Raw genomic sequence first — 15,356 nt, forward strand, 5'->3', positions numbered from 1 at the left:
AGAGGAGGAGGTGGAAGAGCACGAATGACTACCTTTGCCTACTTTACGATTTTAGCTTAGTCCTGAGATGTTGCAAAAGATGAGAGTGTCACTACATACAAGCAAAACTACAAGAATGGAGGATTCATGCAGCACTCCTGTGTAATTATTTAAATGTTAATTTAAAATAATACATTATCATGTTTCCTTAGATACTTACTCAGTTGATGAGTTGTGAGAAGGGATGATTTCATGAACTGCAGGTGTATTTTCAGAGAGAAAAATAAAATTACTATTTGTTGGCATCCTTCACAAGCTACTTGTAAAATTGTAATTAACATATCTTAATAGGTCTTTTATTCCATGCTGTCACTGCTCTGCTTAAACCCTCCAGGGACTACTAGGGGGCATAAAATATAACTTAAGATCTGGGGCAACTGCCTACCTCACCAGCCTTATCACTGGTCAGTATTCTATGTATATTCTATGCTCCAGAGATACTGAACAACACGCAATTCCCTTTGCCTCTGCTCTCACTATTTCCTTTGTAACTCTAGTGTTCCTTTTTTAAATTTCTCATCCTTTGGGACTCATTCAGCTTGTGTCACCTCCTTCAGAGAGCCTTCCTTAATACCTGACTAGGAAGACAGGCATTCTCTGTCAATGCTTCTGAAGCACCCTATACATCCTTCTGTTACAAGACTTCCTATGCTGTATTGTGATTACTAGTTTACAGTGCCTGGTATATAGTAAGCACTCAATAACACTTATTTGTTGAATTAATTCTTTAACACACATGTTGGTTCAATGTTTGTTCATCAGTCTGCCTATCATTAATCTCTCCCCACTCAAATACTGTTTAACATGTTTTATATGCCATCTAGCAAAGTTCTATAAGTAGATTTTAGTAACTATTTCCAGATAATTATACTAAAGCAAGTCTTCATGTAGAATACGTTCCTAAGAATACTGGGATGGTGTATGTCAATTATGCACATACATGAATAAACAGTCTTTGACAAACAGAATACTTTGAATAATAGACAGTAGCATTATCAGTTAGAGCCAGTTCAAAGTCAAGGTGAATTGCTATTTATTTTTCTCCCAATAAATGTAAAGTGTATTGTGAGTAACCAATAAATTCCAATGATCTGCTTAAAAGTTTTACTTAAATTCTATGTACCTTCTTGAGTTTCCTTTGTGTATATATATGTTTTTGAGTATGTTTTAGAGTGTGTACAGATTTGGAAAGGAAGGAGCTGGAATTAATAGTCCACAAACCTGAAAAAAAGTATGAAGATAATACTATTTTGGCAGTTTTAAAATATGTCTACAAATTCTTTGATAATACTTCCTCTAAGTGGTGGAGGTTAATTCTTTTTCCCTTGAGTGTAGGTTGGATTTACTGACTTGTTTCAAAGGAATATACAGTGGAAGTGATGCTGTATAACTTCTTAGACTAGGTTATAAAATACACTGTGGCTTCAGCCCCTCTCTCTTGGATCACACACTCTAGGGGAAGCCAGATGCCATATCATGAGGATACTCAAGAGATGTATGGTAAGCATGTCCTGCCAACAGCCAGGTATGTGAGTGAGCCACCTTGGAAGTGAATCCTCCAGTCCCAGTCAAGCTTTTAGATGACTACAGCAGCCCTGAATGACATCTTGACCTAACCTCAAGAGAGACTCTAAATCAGAACAATCCAGCTAAGTTGCTCCTGTATTCCTAACCACAGAAACTGTGAGATAATGTTTTTTAAAGCTGCCAAGTTTTGGGGTGATTTGTTATTCAGCAATAGATAACTAATGCAATGTTTAAAAAAATAAGGAACTCTTCTGTGGTTTCTAGCAACATGGCAGATTATATATCCTAATGAGCCTAACCATGTAAAACCTATTAGAAAAGCGATGGGAATTTGGTAAAAATACAATTATAGTTTAGAACTTCAATACACCTCCTTGATGGCTGGACACATCTAGTGGACAGTAAGAAAAGAATCTAGTAGACAAAAAAATCAGTAAAGATATACAATAATTGAATAATATAAACAATAAATATAATTTAAAATTTATTTGGAGCCTTACATCCTTCAAATAGAGAATATACATTCTTTGGTATGTCCATGGAACACAGTCAAATATCAATCACATAGAAAGAAAGAAAAGAAAAGAAAAGAAAAGAAAGAAATTCTTAACAACTTCAACGTGTTAAAGATTTACATTCTCTGAACCTAGTTTAAAAATTGTGACCCCAAATCTTAATTTCTTGATAATTAAGAAACATACTTATGGATAACTCTTAGGTCAAAGAGGGAAGGGAAGAGCTTTTGTTATTTCCCATTTTCCCATAGGTTTTGATATAAGGCATTCTTTTCATTGCTTCTCCCATGATTCCCAGACCAATATCTATAACTTTTTCCTTGACTGTTCTACTTAGATGTCCCACTTGGATGCTCTCAGGCACCTCAAACTCAATACATTCAAAGCTGAACTAAGTTTTTCTCTTCCAAACTTGTTCATCCTTCTGTATTGCCTATCTACTGAATGGCACCACTATTCACTATCCATTAAGTTGCGCAGTCCAGAAATCTGGGATTTGTTTTCAATTCACTCTTCTCCCATATTTAATCAGTTACCAAATCTCATCCATTCGACCTTCTTAGTCTGAGTCAAATCTGTGCCCAGTTCTTCATCCTCACTGTCACTGACTTTGTTCAGGACTTATTTCTAGGCTTGACTATTGTAAATAGCCTCTTTAACTGTAGTGAGAGGCAGTATGGTATTGCAGTTAGGATTGGTTGAGCAAGATTGACCTGGGTTAAAATTCAGGCTTTGCCACATATTATGTGAAATCTTGGGCACTCTGAGACTTAGTTTACGTATGTGTAAAATGAGGATAAAAATAGTTTTATTGTCAGAAGGGTTAAATGAGAGAATATAGAGTTTAGCATAGTACCTGGTACATAGTAATACACTATGCTCTAATGCAAAATAACTTGGTAAATATATTCCCTTCTCCTGGAAGGTTCTCCTTCCATTTGTCTGCTTAGAAAATTCTTTCTCATCCTTCATGTTTCAGCTCAACTGGGGCCTCTTCTGTAAAAGCTTCCTTGGCTTTGCTATGCTTCCACTGCACTTTGTATATACTTCCTTTCTTACACTGATCATATTGGGTTGTGATTACTGGCATGACTGTTCTCCATTAAACTGTAAAATCCAGTCTAGGGACCATGGCTTTTCTACTTTGTATGTTCAATAATTAGCACAGTGCATGCAATGTAGCAAAAGCTCAATAAATGTTAGTTGAATGAACGCATTAATGGATCGCAAGATTTCCTTAATAACTATTGCTAATGTTTATCTGACTTACAGGTTACAGTTGTTTTCTTGGCCTTCTTCCCATTCAAATCAGCATCTGTTACCTATATATGCCACAAGGAAAAGAAAATCCTCAAAGGAGTTTTCAAAGAATTTGAACATCAGCTATTTCTCACAGAAGTTTAATAAACTGATTTAAAAAGTCATTTTATAATAAATATACGTGTTTTATTTGGTTTACATTATATATTACTTATGGAATTCATAATATACTAAATTAACTATCTGACGAACGCACTGAGTAGCATGGAAGGTAATCGGCTGAATAGCTAAAAAAAATGTGTGGGTTTTAAAGAAAGTTAATAATAGGGGAAATGTTTTGAGAGCGCTGGAAGGCAGAGAGCAGGTTTTCTCATATGTGGGATGTGACTCTTTGATTTGGCCAAGAGCTCTACCTGCTTAGGTAATTATTCAGGAAGATAAATCTAATGGAGTAGACCTCATTTGTTTTCCAGGTCTGAGAGCTGAACACAAGCCACCAGAAGTACCTTTCCTGACACTGATGGGATGGGAGAAAAAAGCTGGAAAACAGTGTTGGGTTCTACTGTAATAAAAGTGGTCATGCTATTTCTCAAAATAAATTAGGTATTTGTGACCATTTGATGTACTCATATTGTCCAATGTATTTTAAAGCTTTCTTTAAAAACAGATGGTCTAAATTTGTTTATTGCCTTTTTGGGGGGGGGCAGGTAACATGTACTATTAAGTTTGCCATCCATACTACACTTAGTAATACTTTTTTTTCCTGACACTACAGTGAGGCTAGTGAAAAAATTAATTCCTGGTGTGCAACTACTAGACTATCTCAAAGTAGTTAAGAAGATTCTTTTTTCAGATACTGAGCATACCAATTATGGATGTTAACACAGCAGCACAGTGCCCCGGACTCAGCAGGTGTTTCATAAATGTTTGCTTATACAGTGAAGCATATTGTGGCTAACATGCTGCATTTGAGCAGCATATATCATTGAGTCTGTCACTTACTATGCTTTTTAACATAGGATATGGCAAAGGATGCCAGTTTCTACCTTAGCTGTGTAGAATTCATTTGGGAAAACTTTAGTGAATGTCCTGCTTGATAACATGTCTTTCAAACCATGTTAACTTTTTAAAACAGCTGAGCTAGTTAACACAGTGCTAATGGAGCCAAGGACATAGATTTTTAAAAAAAATTTTTTCCATTTAATAAGATTATTTTATTTTTGTAAAGAAATTTTAAATACATATAAATTCTGAATTTCAAGTGTTTATTTTACTAAACTAACAAACACTGGCAATTCAGGTGGAAGGCATCAGCCACAATTTAGTATCACTACTGGAGCCGAGGCCTCATCTTTAGGTCCCAAAGCACTTGCAATGGTTGAAGATCTAAAGGACATTTTCCGGATAGAGCAGAGGGGGTAAAGCAGGAAGGCAGGGCTGTATCATGGGAAGAAGGGGCCCATCAGAAGGATGTGGATTTGATTCTTATAACGAACGACAAATTGGCAACCCACAGAGGCAATATATGTTGTGACCAGAGGCTGAACCCTGAATGCCTGTTGCCAATTTCCCACCATCAGATGAGTGACCACTGATCATAAAGGGGATAGAGTGAGGCTGGATGTCTCTGCACAATCCACCAGCACTAGAAGAGAAATGATTCACAAAAGCCCAATTTGTTGCTTCCTCTGCAGGGCACAGGTATCGACCTTGAAGCTCCTAAAGCTCATTATTTAGGAAGCCTATAATCCAAGGGCTAAAGGGGAACATTCAAGTTGTTTCTAGTGAATCTCTATTAAGAATTGAGACAAATATTCACATTTTGGATCCATTTAACATATTTAAAATCTCAGGCTCACCAATTTTCTTTTGCTAGCTTACAACTTGTTACTGATAGTCCCTATCAGTAGCTAACGTCCAGGCCATCCTTGGGAGCTGGGAAAAGGATGTATTCTTAGTCCCTATACTTAGAGTATGGCAACACTAACATAACTGATGGCTATGAGAGTCAGAAGTCTGAAGTAGCACAGGATTATTTCTGTGAGTTCGCATTTCAGTTTTTATAAAATCTTACTATAGAGTGGTTAATTTCAGGGAACAAAGCTGTTCTTAACTGTCATTTAATGAATGAAACTGTGTTATGCTAATCTTGATCATAACTTCATACTTCGTTTGTTTCATCTATATCTGGGACAAAAGAAACGTTACTTGCCTCTCGATTCGAAATATGCCGTGGAGTGTGTCTATAGACATTTGCTGTTTTAGCAGAAACATCTGGAGCTTGAAGTGAAGTGCTTGTAGTTTCTGGGGGAAAGAAGAGTACCTTTAAATATGAAAAAATGATATAGTTCTTGCTGGGCTGCCATAATGTCTAGAATTACCATAGTCAAGGATGCATTTATTTATAGAAGTTCAGGCAGTATCTCCAAGTATAAGATGCTTTTTTTGAAGTCACCTACTTACAAGCTTCTAGTGGCTCACCACAGCCCTCTGGGGGACAAGCCTGAACTCCCTAACTTCTGACCCTAAATTACTTCACCAGCATAATCTCCCTCTACTCCCCCACCCTAGAGTGAACTGTTTTGCACTTTTTTCAGTAGGCAAAGGGGAACCACTGAGGACTTTTGGGTAGAGAAATTATATGTCCAAAGCTGTATTTCATGAAGATTACATTCACAGCAGAATGTAGGAGAGATTAATAGGAAGAAGAGGAGACTGGAGGCAAATTATTGCAGAACTTAAGGGCATGGGTGGTATGAATGGAAAGGAAGGGAAGCTTATGAGAATTTAAGAAGGTAGATTGGACAGAAGGTGGCAACTTTTGGATATAGAATATGAGCAATAGGAAAGATTCAAAGATGACTCAGGTTTTGTGCCTAAATAATATTAGGAGGAATGGAGAACAGGTTTGGGAGTGACTAGAAGATGATGAATTTGGTTTTGTGCATACTGGATTTGAGGTGCTCGTGGGTCACTCAGGTGGAGTTGTCCTAGTACTCTTGGACACTGTGTGCAGGATATGAGTGGGAATATTTTGCAGAGACTAACAGAGACTTAACTAACCTCCAGGCCAGCTCTGGGAGCTAGGAAAAGGATGTATTTTTATGTTTTGGGAGAAAGGATGGCATGAGAGTGTAGAGACCTTCCTGGGGAGAATTCTCTGACAGGGGTTCCCTAACCATAGTATGTCAGGAACTTACATAGGAAGCCACAGCAGAGACTCTAATTTCTCCACAATTTCTTTGCAAATTCCAAAGGGCCTATTCACCCAGCAATCACTCAAAAATGTGGGATACTAATATTTACAATCATGAATACTTTTTATATCTTCCTTTATCAAAATAATCATAGACTTTTATAATCAGGGAAAAAGTATAACTTTGAAAACTGTATGACAAAACTAATTATTTAACTGAAAGATATTATAAATACTGTTCATTTTCTTACCTCTGTCACTTAAAGAATATGATGTTCTAATCATTCTTCTATCTTTCTGTATGGTTTAACGTTAAAGAAAAAAACATTAATCACTAATTAGCCTTCTAAATGCAGCTTTTGCTGACCCTAGAGCAATGAAATTAATACAGTATCTCCCCCACCCTCTACCTCTCTCCTAAACTCTGGTCTCAATGCTAACACATATTATCAACCTCTTACTGGGTACCTTTTTCCAGGTACCTAAACTTAACTAGTTTAAAATGACAATTATCATGTACCTAGGTACTCCCATTTTTCCAAACTTGCTACTGTGTCTCTCATATTTTGGTTAAAAGCAAAACAATCTATCCAGTGCTCCATTCTAGAAAGCTTAGAGTTGTTCCATTTATTTCAGATAAGGCCAGTCTAATCTGATATAATGCTTATTGAGTATACTGCATGGAACTGACATAAGATATATAATTCCTGACCTCAAGAAGTTTATCATCCTGTAGAACAGACAAATATGGAGTACAATGAGCTCTGAGATAGGAGGTAAGCCTGAGCACCATGGGACCACAGAGAAAAGACAGCCCACTTCAAGAAAACCTATACACAAAAATTCAATCTTCTCCTTTTCCTCCTCCTCCTCCTCCTTCATCCTCCTCATCATCTCCCTTTCTCTGGATCCAGGCATCTATTGAGTCACTAAATCCTGACATAGTCTGACTCTGAAATATCTTAAATCTGGGCCTCTGGTTCACCCTCATTGTCACTGCCTTTGTTTGGGGCTTTATCATTTTTATCTGACTATCCCAGTAGACTCAACACTATCTTGTCTTTAGTCTCTTCTATGTATTTATCTCACACACTGCAGCCAGATTATTTTTTGAAACCCAAATCATTCTGATTACACATTGCTACTCAAAAACTTGCAATGGTTCCCTACTACTGAGAGAATAAATTCATACTTCAGCAAGGTATACCAAGCTCTGACTTCAACCTACCTTTTTCATTGTCCTCTCCTGCACTGCCCTGGCTTTGCTGGCTTGAACATTCATGCTTTCACTTATCACTTTAAGTCTGTCTGCAACACTCCCTCACTATATGCTCATCATCTGGAAACTTCCCACTCACGTTTTAAGACCTACTTCAATTAAGCCCTCCCTTTATAAAGCTTTTTTAGATTTCTCCAGGTAGGACTATTTTCTAAATCTTCTGTACTTCCACATTTTGAACAAATCAAAACTCTCTTCTCATTTGACTGTAAGGACTTTTGTTTATGTGTGTCTGATCCCTGAATGGTGAGTCCTCAAGAGCAGTGATGATGTCTTTTCCATCTTTGTATGTCACCTACTTTCCCCCTTTTCCCTTCCTTCCAGTTTAGCACAGGACCTGGCCCACAGCAGTTCTCAATAAATGTCAGCTATCATCATCATCATCAAATATTTGTTAGTTTCTGCTCAACTACATGGCACATTTAGCATGAAGCTGACACAGAACCTTCTCTACCAGGGAGAGGGTCCAGACCTGTGTAGAACCCCATTATTTCTTTTTTTTAAATTTTTTAATTTTTATTTTTTTTTAACATTTTTTATTGATTTATAATCATTTTACAATGTTGTGTCATTATTTCTAACCAGTCAGTACCATGCCTGTGAAAGGGCTCTCCTATAGAAAGAAAAGTTAACCAGATAAATGAATGATCATCACGAAGCACCTGGGACATACAATTTTCTACCTTTTGTTCTGTTGTGTTCCTCCGTACATTATGCTGAGAAGGTAATGAAGTTAATGATGCTTTGTTAGGAATCTTTACAGAACTAAACAAATGGTGAGATGGTCCTAAAAGCAAATGAAAGAGAAATCATATTATTTTTGATTTTATTGAATTTGACTTTATTGAGTTATAACTGAAGTACAATAAAGTATGCATATTTAAAATGTAGCATTTGTTCAGTTTTGACATATGTATAAACCTATGAAACCATCACCACAATCAAGATAAACATTTACATCACCCTCAAAAGTTTCCTTGTGCCCCCTTATAGTTCCTCTCTGTACTCCTGTCCCCCAGGCAATCACTGATCTGCTTCACTATAAATTAGTTTGCATTATCTCGAGTTTGCCCTAGAAGGAATCAAAGAGGACTTCCTACTCTTTTTTTTGGAGGGAGGCGTGTGGTGTTCTGGCTTCCTTCATTCAGCATAATTGTTTTGAGATTCATCAATATTGTTGCCTGTATTAATAGTTTACTCCTTTTTATTACTGACTAGTATCTCATGGACGCACTACAGTTTATCCATTTGCCTGCTGAAGGGCATTTGGGTTGTCTCCAGTTTTTTTTTTAACTATTATGAATAATGTTTCTATGGGCACTGATTTACACGTCTCAACGTGGACATCTATTTTCATTTCTTGTGGGCACATACCTAGGGGTGGAATGACTGAAATCGTTTATGGTAGATGTAAGTTTAACTTAAGCTGCCAAGGTGCCTTCCACAGTGGTTGTACCATTTTACATTCCCACCAGCAATGTCAGAGTTCTAGTTGCATCATGTCCTTGCAAATACTTAGTATGGTCAGTTACTTAAATTCTAGACATTTTACTGGGTGTGTAGTGGTATCTCATTGTGGTTTGGTTTGTATTTCCCTAATGACTAATAATGTTAAACAGCTTTTCTTGTGCTTATTTGCCATCTGTATGTCTACAGTGAAGTGGTTGTTCATGCCTTTTGCCCATGTTTATTAGGTTGTCACATTACATATATTACATGTTTTCCTATATTTTACATTTTTTATAGTGATCATGCCTTTGATATGTAGGACCTGAGACCATCTTTCATTGCACTTACTTATGGGCCTTGACAGATATGAGACAAGCATTATGCAATAGGGCTATTGTTTAAAAATTTTATTTTTTTTTCATTTTTGACTTTGTAAGTACAAGATCTCTAGTCTTCCTGCCTGCGGGTGGAGCTAGAAGAGGGGAGGTTAGAATTTTTAATTTTTTTTAATGGGGGTAGGTAATTAGATTGATTGATTGATTATTTTTTTAAACTGAGGTACTGGGACTTGAACCCAGGACCTCATGCATGCTAGGCATGCACTCTACCACAGAACTATACCGTCCTCCCTCCAGGGAGGTTAGAATTTTTAACAGGAGGAATGCCATGACAAATATCCAGGTAATATTCAGCACCTGGCATCCCAAAATACGATGGCATGGCCAAGACAGTACGTCTTGCAAGCCTTGCAGTTGTATCAAGAATTTCCCTAAACTTTATATTCCCTTTTGTGTAGCAACAGCCTGGAATAGTTGGTTCAGAAAATTCTCCTTTCGTGCACTGGAGATACTCTTACCCCGTGAATAAGAGTTATCTGGGCTCAGGAAGAAGAAGGAAAGGCCTTAAGGAAAGTTAGGGGGAAAAGTCCACTCCTTCTCAGAGATGGTGGGAAAATGGAAAGGTGGTGGGAGAGGCTGGAGAGCAGAGAAACCAGATGGTGCTTCACATTTTCCTAACTTTGGGCCTTGGTTGCTTCAGGTAAGTGAGGTTAACATGGAGAAAAAAGAACTATTGCTCTGCTCCTCATTTAGGACTCTAGGTTTCTTTAGCTAGCCCCACCCTGGCCTCCTCTTCCTTCTCACCTGGGGCATGGCCCAGAAACTTTGCAGTATAGTGTGGTCAGGCAGAGCAAGGCGCTCTCTGAGGTTTTTTTTTTTCCCCCGAGGTTTTGCTTTCTTTTTTAAAATCTGCTTTACTGATATATGACATTGACACATAAAATTGTAAGATAGCTAAAGTGTACATTGTGGTGATTTGATATAGATGTATACTGTGAAAGGATTCCCCCCATTCAGTTAATTGACACATCCATCAACTCACATATTTATCTTTTGTTGTTGTTGAAAACATTTAAGTTCTACTTTCTTTGCAAACTTCCAATTATACACTATAGTGTTATCAACTAGAGTTACCATATTATACATCAGCTCCTCAGACATTATTCATCTTATAGCTGAAAATACGTACCCTTTTACCAACCTCTTTTTCCCCTTGAGGTTTTGCTTTCTTAAGCCTCTCTTGGTTCCCATGTGGTATATACATGGCCCAGAAAGGGCTGAGAGTCTAGCTGGGGAGTTTGCCAAGGCGAGTGACTGGTGGAGGTGAGGGGGCTCCACCAGGAGTGTTATGGAGCAGACAGAACTGAACTGAGGTGGAATGGGAAAGCCAGAGGCTTCTACTAAGCCAAGTGAGACCAGACCATGTGTCACTGCACAGATGGCCAACTCCAACTGTGAATGCCAACAGGCCAAGCACTATCTCAGTGGAGACAAGAGCATCTCTCTAGAGACCAGAGGTGGCAGAGGACATTTCATCCAAGCACCCTGACTTTATTCTACCTCCATGAGGTCATGGAAGCCAGCATTCCCCAAACTTTAACATGCATATAATATACTGGGGGATCTTGTGAAAATGCAGATTTGCATTCAGTAGGCCTGGAGTGGGGCCTGAGAATCTGCATTTCTAATAAGCTCCTAGGTGATGCCCACACTGCTGACATTTAGAGGAGTCAGAGCATAAGCCACACCTCTTGCCCCAGATGTCTAGGCACCATCTTTGGGAAAGCAGAATGATGGGGAGGCCCCCTGAAAGTCTGAGCCATTTTGGGGGCCCTGCAAAGGCAGGATCTGGAGCAGTATGTTAGAAAAATCAATGACCGAGCCGGAAAGCCAAAGGAAGGCAGGCACTTAGATCCAGCACATAGTGCTAGATGTGTTAAAAACATGTTAAAGAAGCCTACTCAAGAAGTAGGCTGAAATGTTAAAGTGGCAGCGGATACCACTCAGTTGGGCTGTTCTAAAAGGAACAGGGGAATAAGAGTGGGCGACACTGATGGTGCACTCCACTGTTGCAGAAAAATATGGGACAGACTAAAATATTTCTGTTGCCAGTGAAGTGACAAAAGTCACTTTAGGCCTGAAAAGTTCAAAGCCTAAGGGAGGGCCGGGTTTTGAGAGAGTGCATTGGTCAGGGTCAAGGACCTCACTAGGGCCCTAGGGCCCTAGGCTTCAGAAACATCAGTAGCACCTCCAGTGAGCAATTTGCAAGGATGGTTCTCCAGGTGAAACAAATGAGATGCAGGTAACATCTTCCCTAGGAGGCAGAACTGCTGAGCAAGGTGTGGCAGCAGTGGTGGCAGCAGCCAGAGAAGCACAGGCTAAAAAAAATGTCTCGGGATCTTGTAGGGAATGGAAAAGTACAGAAATGAGATCAGGAGCAGGGGCTGTGGAGAGGACAGGGCTCTGCGCTGGGCTTGCAGAGTTGTCAGCTACGAAACGTGGGCTGTCCAGCTCAGTAACACCTATAAGTAATTAGGGAGTCTAATCTGACTCCCTAAATCTAGAGAGGCTGTAGCATTGTTGGTAAGCATTACTGAAAACCCATCACTTATAACAGGATAGAGGATTTATCTGCGTTATAAGCAGACGAGATCAGTTCCAAATCCAGTCTTTACACAAATTACTATTTTAGTATTTCTAATCATAACATTTCAATTACGTTTTTGTCCTTGGTGTAACTTCCGATGACTGGCAGTGGCACTCGGTTTCTTGACCTTTGGATAAGGAGCTTAAAAAAACACAGTAAAACATTTATTTTTAATAGTGGAGATGACAAAGTTATTCAAGATAGATTCTATTTATACTTTCATGCTCAATAGGAAGAGAGCCATGTCCTGATCTGCATATGGGGTTGTGGAGTAGAGCTGGAGAGGATAGGTAGTGGGTCTCAATGGGAGACAACTTTGTACCCCAGGGGACATTCAGAAATGTCTGGAGACATTTTTGGTTGTTACAAATTGGGGAGGGTATTTACTCCTTCTCTAGTGGGTAGAGGCTATGGATGATGCTAAACATACTACAATGCACAGGACAGTCCCCTTAACAAAAAATTATCCAGCCCAAAATGCCAGTAGTGGCAAGGTTGAGAAATCCTAGGTTAGATGTGTTGGAGAGGCAGGACAATCACTTTTATAATATCTTGTTTAGTTAAAGCTATACTTGAGGAGGCAGAGTTGTCTTCTGGCAGAAGTGAAAAACTCCATCCTCCATCCTGCCCAAGGAGAACGTGGCTTTTCCTTTGTATAGGGATGCAGACTAGCATAATGACGGTGCTGGAGACCCTGCAGGCCACAGTGGCCATGATGATTCTTGGTTGTGTCTCAGAGCCTGGACGAGGTAACCATATACACAGATCTCATCTGTGAAGAATGTAACTACAGTTCCGGTTTCTAATCATCTAGAAATAGACAAAAAGATTCCAAACTACATGTGTGCAAACTATGTTCTCATCAGTTATGTGTATCCCTTGGTGTCCATGTATAGTAGATGATGGCCTTGTTACAGTGGGTAAGTCAATTTCATATGTGAAATAGACATCTTCATTCTCCCGTCACCTCCATGATACAGTGAACATAAATTCTTTTATATTTTCTTTTTCAAAAAGCATTTGACGTGGCCACTGTTTAATATAAGATGCCCACCTGAAACTTTCTTCCTACTGGAAGTAGAAGGTAACGGTTGAAGATGGAGAGAGCAATCTGGCTGCTAAAGTGATGTACTCTCCCAGAGGCAGATTACAGTCTCATCTTCTCACTGAACTGAATTCTGAGCTTTTCTTCGTGACTCCTCCTTCATAAACTATTCATTCCTTCCTCCCTCTCACACTGTCTGTTCTTACTGGCTGGTCCTTTTTAAACTTTTGTTTGTATACATTCTCTTCCTTATCTTTTAAAAAAGTCTTTTCTGTACTCCCTTTAAAACTTCTTTTTCACCATTTCTTTTTCTCTCCCTCTCTCCTCCTCTTCTGGCCCCTTCCCTTCCCCACCCTTTTGACTCCTCTCTTTTCTTTCTTTTTACTATTTACTGATCCATTTAAAGTTTTTCACTTCTTCTCTTTCCTTTTGTGTACTGACTTTTTACCGGTTTTTCCTTTTTCAGATCAGTTCTATCTATGTATGTGTGTCTGACTATCTATCTATCTACCTACTTACCTACCTACATCTGCCCACCTACTGACCTATTTAATTGCGTAGCTGTCATCAATCTACGTATCTTTGACTCTAGTTATTAACTGACTTCTTTTTAGATTCCCCTTTCTCCTGCTCTGTGCAACTGTCCTTAATTTTCACAGTAGCTCCTCCTTTTAAACTCCTGTGTTTCTGTCATGTTGTCTCTACTTTTTCATTTTGCCATTTTTCCCTAGCCTCATCCCTTTAAAAATTCTTCACTTTAAAATTCTTTCCTACCTCCTTCCATCCCTCCCCTTTTTCCTTCCTTTCTTCCTCCTTCATCCTTTTCTACTCTTTTACTTCCACTTTCACTATTTTGTTCTTTTTTTGAACTATATTTTATTTGCTACTCCTTTTAGAACTTAATTCACCTTCTCTTTTTATTATTTTTTGTAGTGGCATTTATTACTGCCTCTTCTTTATTAAACATCTTCATTCTTCTCTTTCTTACCTTCTTCTCTAACACTATCATCTCTGTAGTCTTTTCTTACTCATTCTCCCCCTTTTTAATCTCTCTCAAATTTACTATTGGCTCCTCCTTTTTAAACTCTTCTGCTTGTGAAACATTCTCCTTTTCTTCTGTCTCTGACTTTCCTTTTCCCTTTTCTTTTCTTTCTCTCATTCTCCTATTTTTCTGTTTTACATATTCTTGTAAATTATTCCATTTTGACGCAGCTGCTTTTTCTTTCATATTTCCTCCTTCCTTCATTCTTCCCTTCCCTTATTCCATTTTTTTCTCATTCCCTTCCTGTATTTCTCTTTCTCCTCTGTGCCTGTCTGTATGCAGCCTGCCTGCCTTCCTCTCTTCCTTTCCTACCCTACCCTGCCCTACCCTACCCTACCCTAGCCTGCCCTACCCTGTCCTGTCCTGTCCATCTTCCCCCTTTCTTTTACTCTCTACGTACTTTCACTTTTCGTTTTCCTTTCTAACTCTTCTCCTCTGTCATGTACTTAGTTACTTTTTTACTGGGTTCTCTTTTTTAAAAAAGTTCTATCGATCGATCGATTAATCGGTCCATCCATCTATCAATCACCTATCTACGGTTCTATCTATTCATATTTTATATACTTTACTACCTGTCTACATTTCTATCTAGCCGTCAATTCATCCTTTCATCTTATGTCACTAATACTTTAACTGACTGTTTTTTAAATTTGAAGTTGCCTGCCTGCTTTCCTTCCATTTTTCCCTCCCTCCTTTTGTCCCAACTTCTTTTCCTCCCTTTTCTTCCTGGCTCCTGCTTTTAATTTTTTGCTCTTTTTCTTGTACTTCTTTTTTTCTTTTTACCCTTTTACTGGTACTTTCTTTTATAGTCGGTTCTGTCCATCTGTTTACCTAACTATAAATCATCTATTGGTCTATCAACATTTTAGTTTTTTAAAAAAATGATTATGACTTCTAATCTTTAAATCTCTTTCACTTCCAGACAGTTGTACTTGATTTTCTTACTGGCTCCTCTTTTTCCAAACACTCTCATGCTCACCTTTAATCTCCTTTCTTTTCCTTCTTATACCAACTTGTAC

At 38.5% G+C, this 15,356-nt stretch overlaps 1 protein-coding gene across 1 annotated transcript in view; it reads right to left on the minus strand.

Annotated features, from left to right (window-relative positions):
- Positions 1-15,356, minus strand: part of LOC105079685 (fibrous sheath-interacting protein 2) — a 66,830-nt gene that overhangs the window by 39,830 nt on the left and 11,644 nt on the right. The window contains exons 8-13 of the mRNA XM_045505466.2: positions 12,323-12,391; positions 8,500-8,603; positions 6,789-6,834; positions 5,554-5,645; positions 3,352-3,403; positions 200-236 (exon numbers count right to left, since the gene is read on the minus strand). Of these exons, the coding sequence (XP_045361422.1) occupies positions 200-236; positions 3,352-3,403; positions 5,554-5,645; positions 6,789-6,834; positions 8,500-8,603; positions 12,323-12,391 (400 nt within the window). The remainder of the gene's footprint in view (positions 1-199; positions 237-3,351; positions 3,404-5,553; positions 5,646-6,788; positions 6,835-8,499; positions 8,604-12,322; positions 12,392-15,356) is intronic.

This window comes from Camelus bactrianus, chromosome X (assembly GCF_048773025.1).
Source record: "Camelus bactrianus isolate YW-2024 breed Bactrian camel chromosome X, ASM4877302v1, whole genome shotgun sequence".
NCBI lineage: Eukaryota > Metazoa > Chordata > Mammalia > Artiodactyla > Camelidae > Camelus > Camelus bactrianus.